At 45.5% G+C, this 15681-nt stretch overlaps 1 protein-coding gene across 1 annotated transcript in view; it reads right to left on the bottom strand.

The window, feature by feature from the left end:
• Positions 1 to 1339: 1339 nt before the first annotated feature.
• Positions 1340 to 15681, bottom strand: part of LOC137322729 (P2Y purinoceptor 8-like) — a 41796-nt gene continuing 27454 nt past the window's right edge. The window contains exon 2 of the mRNA XM_067985727.1: positions 1340 to 8203. Within this exon, the coding sequence (XP_067841828.1) occupies positions 7164 to 8153 (990 nt within the window). The 5' untranslated portion in view covers positions 8154 to 8203 and the 3' untranslated portion in view covers positions 1340 to 7163. The remainder of the gene's footprint in view (positions 8204 to 15681) is intronic.

Raw genomic sequence — 15681 nt, 5'->3', positions numbered from 1 at the left:
ACCAGGAGAGGCCAAGGTTGGTTTTAAAAACTTCCTTCTCTTTGAACTCCTTGTGGGCCTGGGAGGAGCAGATGTGCTCCCCCCTACAACCCTCCCCCCACCACCTCAGGCCCATCAGAATCCTTGGGCCTCCCCAGCCCCGAACTCCTCACTGCCCCCCCCCAAATCCCCAGCCCTCCGCGATCCCGCCGCGATGCAAGGGAATCCGTTCCAGCTGCTGCCTCCTGCGGCTAAATTGCCACTCCTGCCCACCGGCCAGGTGTCGGGCGGAACTCTGGGAAGTTTTATTTAAATGATCGGCAGGGCCTCCATGTCCCCGACCTCCCAGGCTTCACGGCCCGCTATCCAGGCTCACAGACAAACCCATCTCCCTCCCCCCCGCCCCAAACCCATGAAAATCGAAGCCTGAGTGCCAGTAAGCCATTTACCATGGAGAGCATCACAGCCAACACTCGTCCATGCACACATTTTCCAACAGGAGCTCTGGGATAGTAGTCAGGAATGGTAACACGAGCAGCGTCTTCTCTTCTCTATCCCAAGGCCAATTGCAGTGGTGCCCTGGGTAAGACCAGCTAACTCAGCACTGACTGGGGATATGATCTAACATCTTCTGGCTTAATACCACACAAGGCGCATAGAGCCAGGAAGCCAATGGGGGAAGACACTGTTATTGTCCTGGTTAGGTATTAGTTTAGTCATTCTGTGCATTGGAGGCAAGGTTGCAGCATGCATGCATATGCATATTACCTATAGTAAGGAAATGTCCAACACAAATTCCCTCACCCTATTTTTCAGTAAATTTTTAACAGAGTGACAGATGTCAGTATAGAAAATGGAGGATGTTTGCACTTTTTAACAAGCAGCATTAGTATTACGAGCCTTCCATTCAGATACAGTACAATTAGACGCAGAGTAGAGGTCCCTCTGCTCTGCCCTGCAATATCCCTTAGTGCCAACCTTGGGACAGGGCTCAGTGCTGAACCAGTGTGACATCTCCATTGCCCACGTCAGCCTTCCTGTGGCCTCTTTGAGTGAAAATGCCACTTTGTGCTGTGATCCCACATCCATTGGGAACTGGGTTAAAACAGCCTCAACCAATTTAATGTCGGGCTCTTACAGCCAACAGACAGTGGATGCTTATAACCAATCAATCTGGATTGTATCTGAAGTCCAGGAGCTGAAAGTGCAGTGTTGAATCAATATCTCTCAGTATTAATTTATTACTAACTGATGCATTTTTGATGAATGATTTATGGTGGTGGCTTCAGGTGGGCCTTTGCTGCGTTCCATGATTAACACCACTCTTTCCCAGGTTTCCATGGATACCAGGACACAGTGGTAAGCACCAAAGCAGTTTATTAACATAAACATAAGGCTTAGCAGATTATTTATTATTTGCATTATACAACATACCCTGTGTTACTCTCCAAATAATTCTTTTATTTACAAAAGGCCACACGTGGGCCATTGGATTATAGATAAACATTCCTAGGCCTGAGTTTTACCATCGAACAGATGCTGAAACCAATCTTCCAGAGATCCTCGATTGGTTTTCCTACATTTTTTGTTATTCGTTCATGGAATGTGGGCGTCACTGGCAAGGCCGACATTTATTGCCCATCCCTAATTGCCCTTGAGAAGGTGGTGGTGAGCTGCCTTCTTGAACCACTGCAGTCCGTGTGGTGACAGTTCTCCCACAGTGCTGTTAGGTAGGGAGTTCCAGGATTTTGACCCAGCGACGATGAAGGAACGGTGATATATTTCCAAGTCGGGATGGTGTGTGACTTGGAGGGGAACATGCAGGTGGTGTTGTTCCCATGTGCCTGCTGCCCTTGTCCTTCTAGGTGGTAGAGTTCGTGGGTTTGGGAGGTGCTGTCGAAGAAGCCTTGGCGAGTTGCTGCAGTGCATCCTGTGGATGGTACACACTGCAGCCACAGTGCGCCAGTGATGAAGGGAGTGAATGTTTAGGGTGCTGGATGGGGTGCCAATCAAGCGGGCTGCTTTGTCCTGGATGGTGTCAAGCTTCTTGAGTGTTGTTGGAGCTGCATTCATCCAGGCAAGTGGAGAGTATTCCAATACACTCCTGACTTGTGCTTTGTAGATGGTGGAAAGGTTTTGGGAAGTCAGGAGGTGAGTCACTCACCACAGAATACCCAGCCTCTGACCTGCTCTTGTAGCCACAGTATTTATGTGGCTGGTCCAGTTAAATTTCTGGTCAATGGTGACCCCCAGGATGTTGATGGTGGGGGATTTGGCGATGGTATTGCCATTGAATGTCAAGGGGAGGTGGTTAGATTCTCTCTTGTTGGAGATGGTCATTGCCTGGCACTTGTCTGGTGCAAATGTTACTTGCCACTTATCAGCCCAAGCCTGGATGTTGTCCAGGTCTTGCTGCATGCAGGCACGGACTGCTTCATTATCTGAGGGGATGCGAATGGAACTGAACACTGTGCAATCATCAGCGAACATCCCCATTTCTGACCTTATGATGGAGGGAAGTTCATTGATGAAGCAGCTGAAGATGGTTGGGCCTAGGACACTGCCCTGAGGAACTCCTGCAGCATTGTCCTGGGGCTGAGATGATTGGCCTCCAACAACCACTACCATCTTCCTTTGTGCTAGGTATGACTCCAGCCACTGGAGAGTTTTCCCCCTGACGTTCTATTTCCAGAGACGCAGATAAAAGGAGATAAAGAACTTGCATTCATATAGCACCTTTCACATTCTCAGGATATCCCAAAGTACGTCACAACCAATGAAATACTTTTGAAGTGAGTCACTGTCGTTTTGTAAGCAATGTGGGAACCAATTGGCACACAGCAAGGTCCCGCAAACAGCCAATCAGATTAATGAGCATTTGATCTGAGGGGTAAAGTTTGACCAGGGAACCGAGAGAAGTCTCCATATTCGTCCTCAAATAGTGTCATGGGATCTTTAATGTGCACCTGAACAGGCAGTCAGAGCCGCAGTTTAACTTTTCATTGAAAAGGCAGCAACTCTGACAATGCAGCACTCACTGTGTGCTGCACTGAAGTGTCAGTCTAGGTTATGGGATAAATTTGCCTCCGTGTTCTCACCTGTAATCAAGTGGGAGAGCAGTGGAAAACAGTGCAAAATTGGGCGACAAGGTCTACCGCTGAATCCTTACCCCAAGTTCCCTTTCCCTCTTTCAGGGCCACCACCGGTCGGTCCTTCCCCACCTGCCGCATTTTGGCCCAGTCTCTTGACAAGAGGAATCTTGATGGGCACCCACCCCATACTTGCTCTCGAGGCAGTTCAAAGAAGGTTCACTCGGTTAATCCCGTGGATGAGGGGGTGGACATTTGAGGAGAGGTTGAGTAGATTGGGACTCTACTCATTGGAGTTCAGAAGAATGAGAGGCGATCTTATTGAAACATATAAGATTGTGAAGGGGCTTGATCGGGTGGATGCGGTAAGGATGTTTCCAAGGATGGGTGAAACTAGAACTAAGGGGCATAATCTTAGAATAAGGGGCTGCTCTTTCAAAACTGAGATGAGGAGAAACTTCTTCACTCAGAGGGTAGTAGGTCTGTGGAATTTGCTGCCCCAGGAAGCTGTGGAAGCTATGTCATTAAATAAATTTAAAACAGAAATAGACAGTTATCTAGAAGTAAAGGGAATTAGGGGTTACGGGGAGCGGGCAGGAAATTGGACATGAATTTAGATTTGAGGTTAGGATCAGATCAGCCATGATCTTATTGAATGGCGGAGCAGGCTCGAGGGGCCGATTGGCCTACTCCTGCTCCTATTTCTTATGTTCTTATGTTCTTATATCTCAAACCATGGCCCACGAAAATGGGTTGGGGTTACGGCAGGCTCCAGGACCACCACTACCCTACCGCAAAGAGGGAAATCTAGCTCTATGAGTTCAAGTTCAGAATTGGGGTTTAGAACTCATCATCTTCTGACTTCGGGATAAGAGCCCTAATGGTGAGCCAGGATGACAATTTAAGAAAGTCGCCATATATTAATTAGTAATATTTATAATCCTTTGTCTCCCAATAGGCAGATATTACATCTTCTCTAAGGAGTCAGCAAATCAGTGTCAGCCACATCATCACCAACTGGATTTGTAATCTCATATCGCTGTATTAACTTTTTGAAAAAATGATTGTGAAGCCTCGGTGAAGGGACAAGGCCTACAAGGTAGAACATCACCAAAACTGAAAAGAGTTAGAAAGAAGACAAGATAAATCAAGAAGTAGATAGATTTTTAAAAATTCACCTCCAGATGTGGGCATCGCTGGCAAGACTGGCATTTATTGCCCATTCCTGGTTGCCCTTGAGAAAGTGGTGGTGGGCCTTCTTGAGCAATTTGATAATAACTGAGTAGCTGGCTAGACCACTTCAGAGGGCAATTAAGAGTCAACCATATTGGTGTGGGAGTGAACTCATATATAAGTCAAACTGATTAAGGGTGGAAGGTTTCCATCTTTAGAAAGGACATTAATGACCCAATTGGGTTTTTGCAACAATAAAGACGAAACTTGCATGTAAATAGCAGCTTATAGCCAGATGTCAGCCTTGACTCGGTGGTAGCACTCTCGCCTCTGGTTCAAAAGGTCATGGTTTCAAGCCCTACTTGAGAAACTTGAGCACATAATCTAGGCCAGCATTTCAGTGCAGGACTGAAGGATTGCTGCACTGTCGGAGACACCATCTTTCAGATGTGACGTTAAACTTGAGTCACATGTAGGTCAGACCAGTTAAGGGTGGCAAGTTTCCTTCCTTAAAGGACATCAGTGGACCAATTGGGATTTAACAACAATCCAACAGCTTTGTGGTCACTTTTACTGGTACCAGTTCTTTTATTTCCAGATTTTTTTTAAAAAGTGAATTCAAATTCTCAAACTCTTACGGTAGGATTTTGGACTTATGTTCTCTGGATTACTAGACCAGTAACATAACCACTATGCTACTGCACCGTACCATACTGGCGCCAAGCTTGACTTCTGAAAGTTAATAGATTGTAGGAGAAAAAGACGAGTGAGGAAGTTAAGGAGTTCCATAGTGCTGAGATCCAAGGAAAGAATGTGTTAAGAGCAAGAGACAGCATAACGTGTCTTGATCTTAACACAGTGAGGATGCTGCAGGACATGCAGGCTGGTGTATTTGGAACTATGGAGAAAAGTTGAAAGGCTATTATTATTAATAATTACTGTTAGAACAAACACTGTGGGAAAGATTCTGCAGCCAGGGGCTGTTGGTGAGCTCTCATTTTCTAACATTTGTTGATGTACACGATGGTGGACAGATCCCACTTGTCAAGTATAAAGAAGGAACTTGCATTTAAATATCATCGGATGTCAGCCTCAGTTCAGTGGTAGCACTCTCGCCTCTCATTCAAAAGGTCGAGGTTTCAAGCCCCGTTCCAGAACCTCGAGCACATAATCTAGGCTGACCCTTCAGGGCAGTACTGAGAGAGTGCTGCACGGTCGGAGGTGCCATCTTTCGGGTGAGATGTTAAACCGTGACCCTGTCTGCCTTCTCAGGTTGACGTAAAAGATCCCACCGCGTTATTTGATGAAGAGCAGGGGAGTTCTCCCAGTGTCTTGGCCAACATTTATGCCTCAATCAACACCTAAAACAGATGACCTGGTTATTTATTTCATGGCTGTTTGTGGGGTCTCGCTATGCAGATATTGACTGCTGCATTTCCCTACTGTACAACAGTGTCTATACTTTAAGAGTGCATCATCTAAGGAAGGATATACTTGCCTTACAGGCGGTACAACAAAGGTTCACTAGATTAATTCCTGGGATGAAAGGGTTGTCCTATGAGGAGAGGTTGTGTAGAACGGGCCTTATCTCTCTGGAGTTTCGAAGAATGAGAAGTGATCTCATTGAAACATAAGTTTCTGAGGGGGCTTGACAGGATAGATGCTGAGAGGCTGATTCCCCTGGCTGGAGAGTCTAGAACTAGGGGGCATAGTCATAGGATAAGGGGTCGGCCATTCAAGACTGAGATGAGGAGGAATTTTTTCACTCAGAGGGTGTGAATTTTTGGAATTCTCTACCCCAGAGGGCTGTGGATACTCAGTCGTTGAGTATGTTCAAGGCTGAGATAGATAGATTTTTTGGACTCCATGGGAATCAAGGGATATGGGGATCCGGGGGGAAAGTGGAGTTGAGGTCAAAGATCAGGCATGATCTGATTGAATGGCGGAGTAGGCTCGAGGGGCCGTATGACCTACTCCTGCTTCTATTTCTTATGTTCATTGGCTGTATAGCATTTGGGACAGCCTGACGCTGTAAATGAATGCAAGTTCTTTCTATAGCATCCTTAGGACATCCCAAAATGGTTCACATACTTTTGAAGTGTAGTCGCTGTTGTTCTGTCGGAAATGCACCCAATAGGTCATTAAACAACCCTTGATGGCAAGGAGCTGCACACATCACACACTTATTGTCATCATGTTACACATCGCTTAGGATTCAACCTCCAATCTTATTTCCCTCTATTACATCAGTCCCCACTTTTAAATCTTCTACATCCTTACAAATTAAAATACAGCTCCTCAGATGGAACGACGTCAGTCCAGGTACATTGCTGCAGATATTGCTGCAGGATCCATTCCTTAATTACTTCTTGGAGGATTCCCCTTTGTGAACGGTTCTTCACCGATTGCGGGCACCACCATTGCTTTCTGCTATTATTACCTTGTAAGCAGAGTTTTTGGTCCATCGAGTTCGTTGGAATCCAAACCAGTGAATAAAAAAAAAATCACTCAAGCTTCCAGGCGAAATAATGTCTGTACATTGGGTTTAAATCTCATCTTTCAATGGAAAGAGAGGCAGTACAAGTTACAGGTGAAACGTTTTGCCAGGTCCAAAAACCAGCTGGGCCGAGGCAAAGAGCAGAATAACAGCTTGAACTAATGACATTTGCCTTGGTGCTGAGGAACATTCACATCGATAAAGTTTTTGCATCATGAGACACAGAAGCAAGTAAAAAAAGAAACGGATGCTTTTTAAAATGAGGTTTTACCTGTTTTCAGTTTATATTTTAAAAAGCATGCCATGTGCCCGCTCACCGTCCTTTACAAAGCTGGACTGGCAGTAGCCCCCACGGCTGCTCTGAGGGGCATAATAATCTTAGTAAAGGTAGGGAGTTCCACCGCTGCTTAACCAGGAGACCTATCCTACACCCCGCCCTGAGCAGCTAGAGGTTGGGTGATGAGACTGGAGGTCTTGTCACAGTCGTCAACCGGGATGCACGTACACAGTTTCTGCACCTTTCGTCGAAACTCCTTTGAAGCGAAGTAATACAACAGTGGGTCAAAGCAGCCGTTTAAGCTATTCAGGGTGAGAGAGAGCTTATAGAGGGTGTAGGCTGGCTTCCCCTGGCTCGACCCGACAAAATGTACGATCATGATTATCTGAGTGGGGAGATAGCAGACGGTGAAGGCAAACAACACTAAAATTGTCAAATAAACGATCTGTTTTCTGGACTCTTTCATTTGGGACGCTGGGGTCTTGAGCAGAGTCCTGATAATTCTGGAGTAGCACAACATCATAATGACGAAAGGAAGGAAGAAAAACAGAACTATCTGCGCCGAGTAGTACACGTAAAAATAAAAAAGGGCAGGGAACATATCACGGCGTATGATGTCGAAACAGGTGGTGATTCCCAGAACCGGGACATGATAAGTCAGCTCATTGTACATCAGCGGCGAATGGACCAGTAAGACAAAGGACCAGCTGACCACACAGAGTGAGGTGGCGATCTTAATTGTCCGAAGGTGAGAGGTCCGCAGTGGGTGCACGATGCCCAAGTAACGCTCCACGCTTATTAAAGTGACGGTCAGGATGGAACAGTGCATGTTCCCGTAGAAGAGAACCGTCACCAGCCGGCACAGGGACTCGCCTACCAGCCAGTTGTTCTGGTTCCAGTGGTACGTGATCTGGAACGGCAGCGTCAAGCTGTACAGGAGATCCGTGACCGCCAGGTTAATGGAAAAGATCATGGTCGGACTCTTGGGCCACATACGGCAGCAGAGCAGCCAGAGGGAGATAGCGTTGAGTGGAGTGCTGATGATAAAGATGACCAGATAGATGGCAGGCAAGGTGTAATGCAGCATTGTGTTGGTTAGCATCAGTATTGTAGTGTTCTCTATCGCACTCCCGTTCATTGTTCTGCAGGACCTCAAAGGGTTATTTATGAGAATTAAGAGCCAAAATCCTGAGAAAACAAAAAAAGTTCAGTTTTAGAGCATCATTTGCAAAGTAGTGAAAGCGATGATAGCAACATTTTCAATAATATAACATTGTTCAGCGTGTGCGTGAGTTTTTGTGAACTGTATTGATTGGCCCTGACTCAAAAGTAATTGGAGAACGAGGATGTTAAATTCTCCCCGCCACTTTTTTAAAATTCCCCCCACCCCTTTTTTCTTCCAACTATCTAATTGGCCAATGGATCATTGCTGGGAAAATGAGTGGCTTAATCTGTATCCTTCCGCAGGATTAGCGGAGTTAACCAACAATATTAGAAGATCACTAGTTCTACAGTCATACGATATTATAGACACTATGGTCTTGAGTTTCTAGGAGTTGGGGAGGGTGGTTTTGTAGTGCAATGTCTGCAGGGGAACCAGCATCTGGGTCAGATCCATAGATCAGCAGGGTTCCATCCTTCAGAAGCAAAATACTGCGGGTGCTGGAAATCTGAAATAAAAACAGAAAATGCTGGAAATACTCAGCAAGTCAGGCAGCGTCTGTGGAGAAAGAAACAGAGTTAACGTTTCAGACTGAAGATCTTACGTCAGAGGTTCCAACCTTTTGTGGCCTCCTCGGAAATTCTGACGCTTCTGACACATGGCCTTTATCACACCCTCCCACTTGTGGGTGGCCGTATTATAATCCAATGCAATGGAGAGAAATATGTCAAACCCTTTTATCCCCTTAGCAACGCTAGACACCAGGGGCACCCATGAGTCCCTGGTTTCCACTATTGCTAGGACCATTGTGAGTGGGGAGTTCTGAAATCCTCAGGCTGGTTTTACAATGCAACTGCATTGCCTAAACCAGCAGAAGAAGCCAGATCTATTTTGCTCCCCCTAATTTTTGGCTCCTTTACACACAAGGCCTCCGAGAGCCCTGCAGCCAACTGACGATGCGGCGGAGTGCCGTAATGAGATTCCCTCTCATCCTCCATAAGCAGCTGCTCCAGTTGAGCCACAGTTGGCGAGGGCGCCCACTTAAAGCATGTTAAGCAGCCTCACCTCAGGATTTCCAGTGGGACCAGAGTCCTTCACAGATAAAAGTTCCGCTCTATCTACCATCTGCCCCCTCCTCATCTCCCAAGTCCTCCCCAGAAATGTCAGGGTCCAGTCGTGCCTGTGGAATGTGCGGTTCTGTTCTATTCGGAGGTGTTTGGCCCCGATACTCCACACTCACAGGTCCAGTAGTGGCTAAATGACAAGCAACTTGCCTTTCAGATTAAACAAACTGGCAGAAATGGATATTTTGATACAAAAAGATGCCATCTTGCCTGTGCCAGCTCCACATCAGGGCTATCTACGCTAATGTATTTCCCTGCACCTTCTCTGTAGCATTTAGTATTTTTGGTCGAGTATTTATCTGATTCCCCATTGAATATTGTAATTGACATGGCTTCAGTAACCATTTGTGGCAATTAATACCATAGTCTAACATCCCATTGGGGAAAACATTTCTTTTGACTTCCCCCTTTATGCTTCTAGTACTAACCCTAAATTAATGCCCCAGCGCTCCATCTGCCAACAAGTGGAAATAATGGTGCAGATTCTGAACTGCTGACCACCTGTTCCTCACCCGACCAGCAGAGGATAATCTAGGGGGGACCTTGGACATACATTTTCCCACCTGATTCAGTTTTCAAGCAGGTTTTTAAATGGGCGTCCAGCGCTCCCACCCAAAACAGGCGGATGGCCATTTAAATAGGCAAATCAGGTTGTAGGATCCGGATTGCAATTTTCATGGGACATACGAGCATATGAATTAAGAGCAGGAGTAGGCCATTCGGCCCCTCGAGCCTGCTCTGCCATTTGATAAGATCATGGTTGATCTGATTGTGACCTCAACCCTACTTTCCCGTCTACCTACTATAACCTTTGACTCCCTCGTTAATCAGGAATCTATCGAACTCAGCCTTAAAAATATTCAGTGACCCTGCCTCCACCGCTCTCTGGGGAAGGGAGTTCCACAGACTCACGACCATCAGAGAGAAAAAATTTCTCCTCATCTCCGTCTTAAATGGGAGACCCCTTATTTTTAAACTGTGGCCCCTAGTTCTAGTCTCGCCCACAAGAGGAAACATCCTCTCAGCATCTACCCCTTCTAGTCCCCTCATGATCTTATATGTTTCAATAAGATCACCTCTCATTCTTCTAAATTCCAGTGTATACAGGCCCAACTTGTCCAACCTTTCCTCATAAGATAACCCTTTCATCCCAGGAATCAGTCGAGTGAACCTTCTCTGAACCGCCTCTAAAGCAATTACGTCCTTTCTTAAATAAGGAGACCAAAACTGCACACAGTATTCCAAATGTGGTCTCACCATTGCCCTATACAACTGTAGCAAAACATCTCCACTTTTATATTCCATTCCCCTTGCAGTAAATGACAACATTCCATTTGCCATCCTAATCACTTGCTGTACCTGCATACTAACTTTATGTGATTCATGTACTAGGACACTCAGATCCCTCTGTACCTCAGAGTTATCATAGAATCATAGAATCATAGAAGTTACAACATGGAAACAGGCCCTTCGGCCCAACATGTCCATGTCGCCCAGTTTATACCACTAAGCTAGTCCCAATTTCCTGCACTTGGCCCATATCCCTCTATACCCATCTTACCCATGTAACTGTCCAAATGCTTTTTAAAAGACAAAATTGTACCCGCCTCTATTACTGCCTCTGGCAGCTCGTTCCAGACACTCACCACCCTTTGAGTGAAAAAATTGCCCCTCAGGACCCTTTTGTATCTCTCCCCTCTCACCTGAAATCTATGCCCCCTCGTTATAGACTCCCCTACCTTTGGGAAAAGATTTTGACTATCTACCTTATCTATGCCCCTCATTATTTTATAGACTTCTATAAGATCACCCCTTAACCTCCTACTCTCCAGGGAAAAAAGTCCCAGTCTGTCTAACCTCTCCCTATAAGTCAAACCATCAAGTCCCGGCAGCATCCTAGTAAATATTTTCTGCACTCTTTCTAGTTTAATAATATCCTTTCTATAATAGGGTGACCAGAACTGTACACAGTATTCCAAGTGTGGCCTCACCAATGCCCTGTACAACTTCAACAAGACATCCCAACTCCTGCATTCAATGTTCTGACCAATGAAACCAAGCATGCTGAATGCCTTCTTCACCACCCTATCCACCTGTGACTCCACTTTCAAGGAGCTATGAACCTGTACTCCTAGATCTCTTTGTTCTATAACTCTCCCCAACGCCCTACCATTAACGGAGTAGGTCCTGGCCCGATTCGATCTATCAAAATGCATCACCTCACATTTATCTAAATTAAACTCCATCTGCCATTCATCGGCCCACTGGCCCAATTTATCAAGATCCCGTTGCAATCCTAGATAACCTTCTTCACTGTCCACAATGCCACCAATCTTGGTGTCATCTGCAAACTTACTAACCATGCCTCCTAAATTCTCAACCAAATCATTAACATAAATAACAAATAACAGCGGACCCAGCACCGATCCCTGAGGCACACCGCTGGACACAGGCCTCCAGTTTGAAAAACAACCCTCTACAACCATCCTCTGTCTTCTGTCGTCAAGCCAATTTTGTATCCAATTGGCTACCTCACCTTGGATCCCATGAGATTTAACCTTATGTAACAACCTACCATGCGGTACCTTGTCAAAGGCTTTGCTGAAGTCCATGTAGACCACGTCTACTGCACAGCCTCATCTATCTTCTTGGCTACCCCTTCAAAAAACTCAATCAAATTCGTGAGACATGATTTTCCTCTCACAAAACCATGCTGACTGTTCCTAATTAGTCCCTGCCTCTCCAAATGCCTGTAGATCCTGTCCCTCAGAATACCCTCTAACAACTTACCCACTACAGATGTCAGGCTCACCGGTCTGTTGTTCCCAGGCTTTTCCCTGCCGCCTTTCTTAAACAAAGGCACAACATTTGCTACCCTCCAATCTTCACGCACCTCACCTGTAGCGGTGGATGATTCAAATATCTCTGCTAGGGGACCCGCAATTTCCTCCCTAACCTCCCATAACGTCCTGGGATAAATTTCATCAGGTCCCGGAGATTTATCTACCTTGATGCGCGTTAAGACTTCCAGCACCTCCCTCTCTGTAATATGTACACTCCTCAAGACATCACTATTTATTTCCCCAAGTTCCCTAACATCCATGCCTTTCTCAACCGTAAATACCGATGTGAAATATTCATTCAGGATCTCACCCATCTCTTGTGGTTCCGCACATAGATGACCTTGTTGATCCTTAAGAGGCCCTACTCTCTCCCTAGTTACTCTTTTGCCCTTTATGTATTTGTAGAAGCTCTTTGGATTCTCCTTTGCCTTATCTGCCAAAGCAATCTCATGTCCCCTTTTTGCCCTCCTGATTTCTCTCTTAACTCTACTCCGGCAATCTCTATACTCTTCAAGGGATCCACTTGATCCCAGCTGCCTATGCATGTCATATGCCTCCTTCTTCTTTTTGACTAGGGCCTCAATCTCCCGAGTCATCCAAGGTTCCCTTCTTCTACCAGCCTTGCCCTTCACTTTATAAGGAATGTGCTTACCCTGAACCCTGGTTAACACACTTTTGAAAGCCTCCCACTTACCAGACGTCCCTTTGCCTGCCAACAGACTCTCCCAATCAACTTCTGAAAGTTCCTGTCTAATACCATCAAAATTGGCCTTTCCCCAATTTAGAATTTTAACTTTTGGGCCAGACCTATCCTTCTCCATAGCTATCTTAAAACTAATGGAATTATGATCACTGGTCCCAAAGTGATCCCTCACTAACACTTCTGTCACCTGCCCTTCCTTATTTCCCAAGAGGAGGTCAAGTTTTGCCCCCTCTCTAGTCGGGCCATCCACATACTGAATGAGAAATTCCTCCTGAATACACTCAACAAATTTCTCTCCATCCAAGCCCCTAATGCTATGGCTGTCCCAGTCAATGTTGGGAAAGTTAAAGTCCCCTATTATTACCACCCTATTTTTCTTGCAGCTGTCTGTAATCTCCTTACATATTTGCTCCTCAATTTCCCGTTGACTATTTGGGGGTCTGTAGTACAATCCTATCAAAGTGATCTCTCCCTTCTTATTTTTCAGTTCTACCCATATAGACTCAGTGGGCGAACCCTCGGATATATCCCCTCTCACTACTGCCGTGATGTTCTCCCTAATCAAGAACGCAACTCCCCCTCCTCTCTTACCTCCTGCTCTATCTTTCCTATAGCATCTGCAATCTCTCCATTTAAATAATATACTGCTTTTCTATTCCTCCTGCCAAAGTGGACAAGTTCACATTTTCCCACATTTTAATCCATCTGCCCAATTTTTTCCCACTCACTTAACCTATCTATATCCCTTTGCAGACTCCTTATGTCCTCTTCACCACTTGCCTTCCTACCTACCTTTGTGTCATCAGCAAATTTAGCAACCATACATTCGGTCCCTTCATCCATGTCATTGATATAGATTGTAAATAGAGAAATTGGTGGTGCATGCTATGTGCATGCCTGTCCCCGTTTTTCCGGGCATTAAGCAGCCTATCCAACGGACCTTAAAGGAGCCACTGGAGGCTGCCTAGAAAAGGTAAGTTTTTGCTTTTTTTTTAAAAAAGATTTTCGTACGGCTGGGAGGTCCCACTTCCTAACCAACCCCCTGTGCAGAGGCTGGCCAATTTTCTGCCGCACCAATCCGGCAAGCTGTAGCAGCGTGCCCATTTGGCACCCGCAGCATGCCGGTGAAATGGTTTGGGCCTCCCTCCCGATTGTGGTCTTAGACAGGCACACCCCAATATTGCACCAGTTTTGAGCCCGACTTGAAAATCTCCCCTAATCTTGACCGCGATCTATTAAATGTCCCCTTGACCTTCTTCCCCGATGGTCTCTCATTGCATGGATGGGGGGGGGGCGGGGGGCGGATATTTGAAGACGGTGGGTTCTTAACTGATTACTAGCCAATTCGGGCATTGGTCCACTCCTGCAATTCCATACAAGCCTTTCGTGTGACCTCCCGAACTTCTACACGATCTGGAATGAGGCTCCCTGCTTAATTTCTTAAGTGATGAGACCCAGATAAGACCTGCTTATAATTGGCAAGAAAATTGAAGTTGCATGCTTCATCATTTCAGGCACCCAGTGTTGGCACCAAGCTGGGTCTAGTATAACACAGCTAGATTCCCTTCACTCTGCCCCAACCCCAATCTCAGTAGAGCACTTTGCACCAGTTCCCGCACCAAGCACCCTTAGGCCTGTCAAAGTGGCACTGCCAATTAGTGCCAAATTTGGGGCAGTTTTTATGCTGTAGGAACTGGATTGAGACTGCCCAAACTCATTTCACATAAGACCACTACAGTCAGCGGACAGAGGAGGCATCCATCCAGTCAGCCTAGGTTGGATTTGAACCAACGTCATGGAGGTGATAGACCACTGTCTAATCCATCGTCCCCCTCCTGTGTACCTTTTACTGTAGGGCAAATAACCTCCACAAGGAATAATTACAAAAATGATATTAAAAGAACCAGTGGAATATGATTTAAATCTCCCTTGTGTTACTGACAATAATCAACTCTGATTTGTGAGATATCAACAACAACAATTTGCCTTTAATGGAGTAAAACATCCCAAGGAGCTTCACAGGAGCGATTATCAGACAAAATTTGACACCGAGCCACATTAGGAGACATTAGGACAGGTGACCAAAAGCTTAGTCAAATGAGTAGGTTTTAAGGAGCATCTTAAAGGAGGAGACAGAGGTAGAGAGGTGGAGACATTTAGGGAGGGAATTCCAAGCTTAGGGCACAGGCAGCTGAAGGCACAGCTGCCATTGGTGAAGCGATGAAAATCTGAGATGCACAGGATTAGTGACAGGATAGAAGTCATATTGCATAGCTCTTTCTTTCTAATGCAAGTCTTTCTTTCTTTCATCAACTATTTCCATCCCAATTATAACATTCGTGGGGAGAAATACTAGTGGACCTAAAAACCAGCGCTGGGAATTTCCTCACGGCTGCTCCCGCTCCACTAGATAACACGCACGTAAACAAGGTTTCCGCTAAAGTTATGGCCGTTCAGAACACATTACGCATCGCAAAGTAATTTCAATGGATTTTCTTCAACCGGAAAAACTAAAGTCATAAACGCAGAAATGACTCTGTATGATATTATCGTACAGCTACCTAAATGACTGTGCTTGCTACATTAATGGAGGTACCGTTTTAAAGGGGGTTAAAGCACCATTAAAAGTCATTTCGTATGAAACAACCTCCATAAAGAAATTACAAAAAAATGTGTTAAGTATTCATACAACAGTATAAATTTGATACTTTGACCGTTCACTTTTAAAGCTGAAAACAAACCATAACTCAATGGTCAATGATGTGTCAAATAACAGATTGGATAACTAATGAATTGCTGTCATAATTGGGCTGTTCTCATCCTCCCATTTAATA

The sequence above is a fragment of the Heptranchias perlo genome, chromosome 6 (genome assembly GCF_035084215.1).
Source record: "Heptranchias perlo isolate sHepPer1 chromosome 6, sHepPer1.hap1, whole genome shotgun sequence".
Taxonomy (NCBI): domain Eukaryota; kingdom Metazoa; phylum Chordata; class Chondrichthyes; order Hexanchiformes; family Hexanchidae; genus Heptranchias; species Heptranchias perlo.
This window is presented reverse-complemented; position numbering and strand designations above follow the sequence as displayed.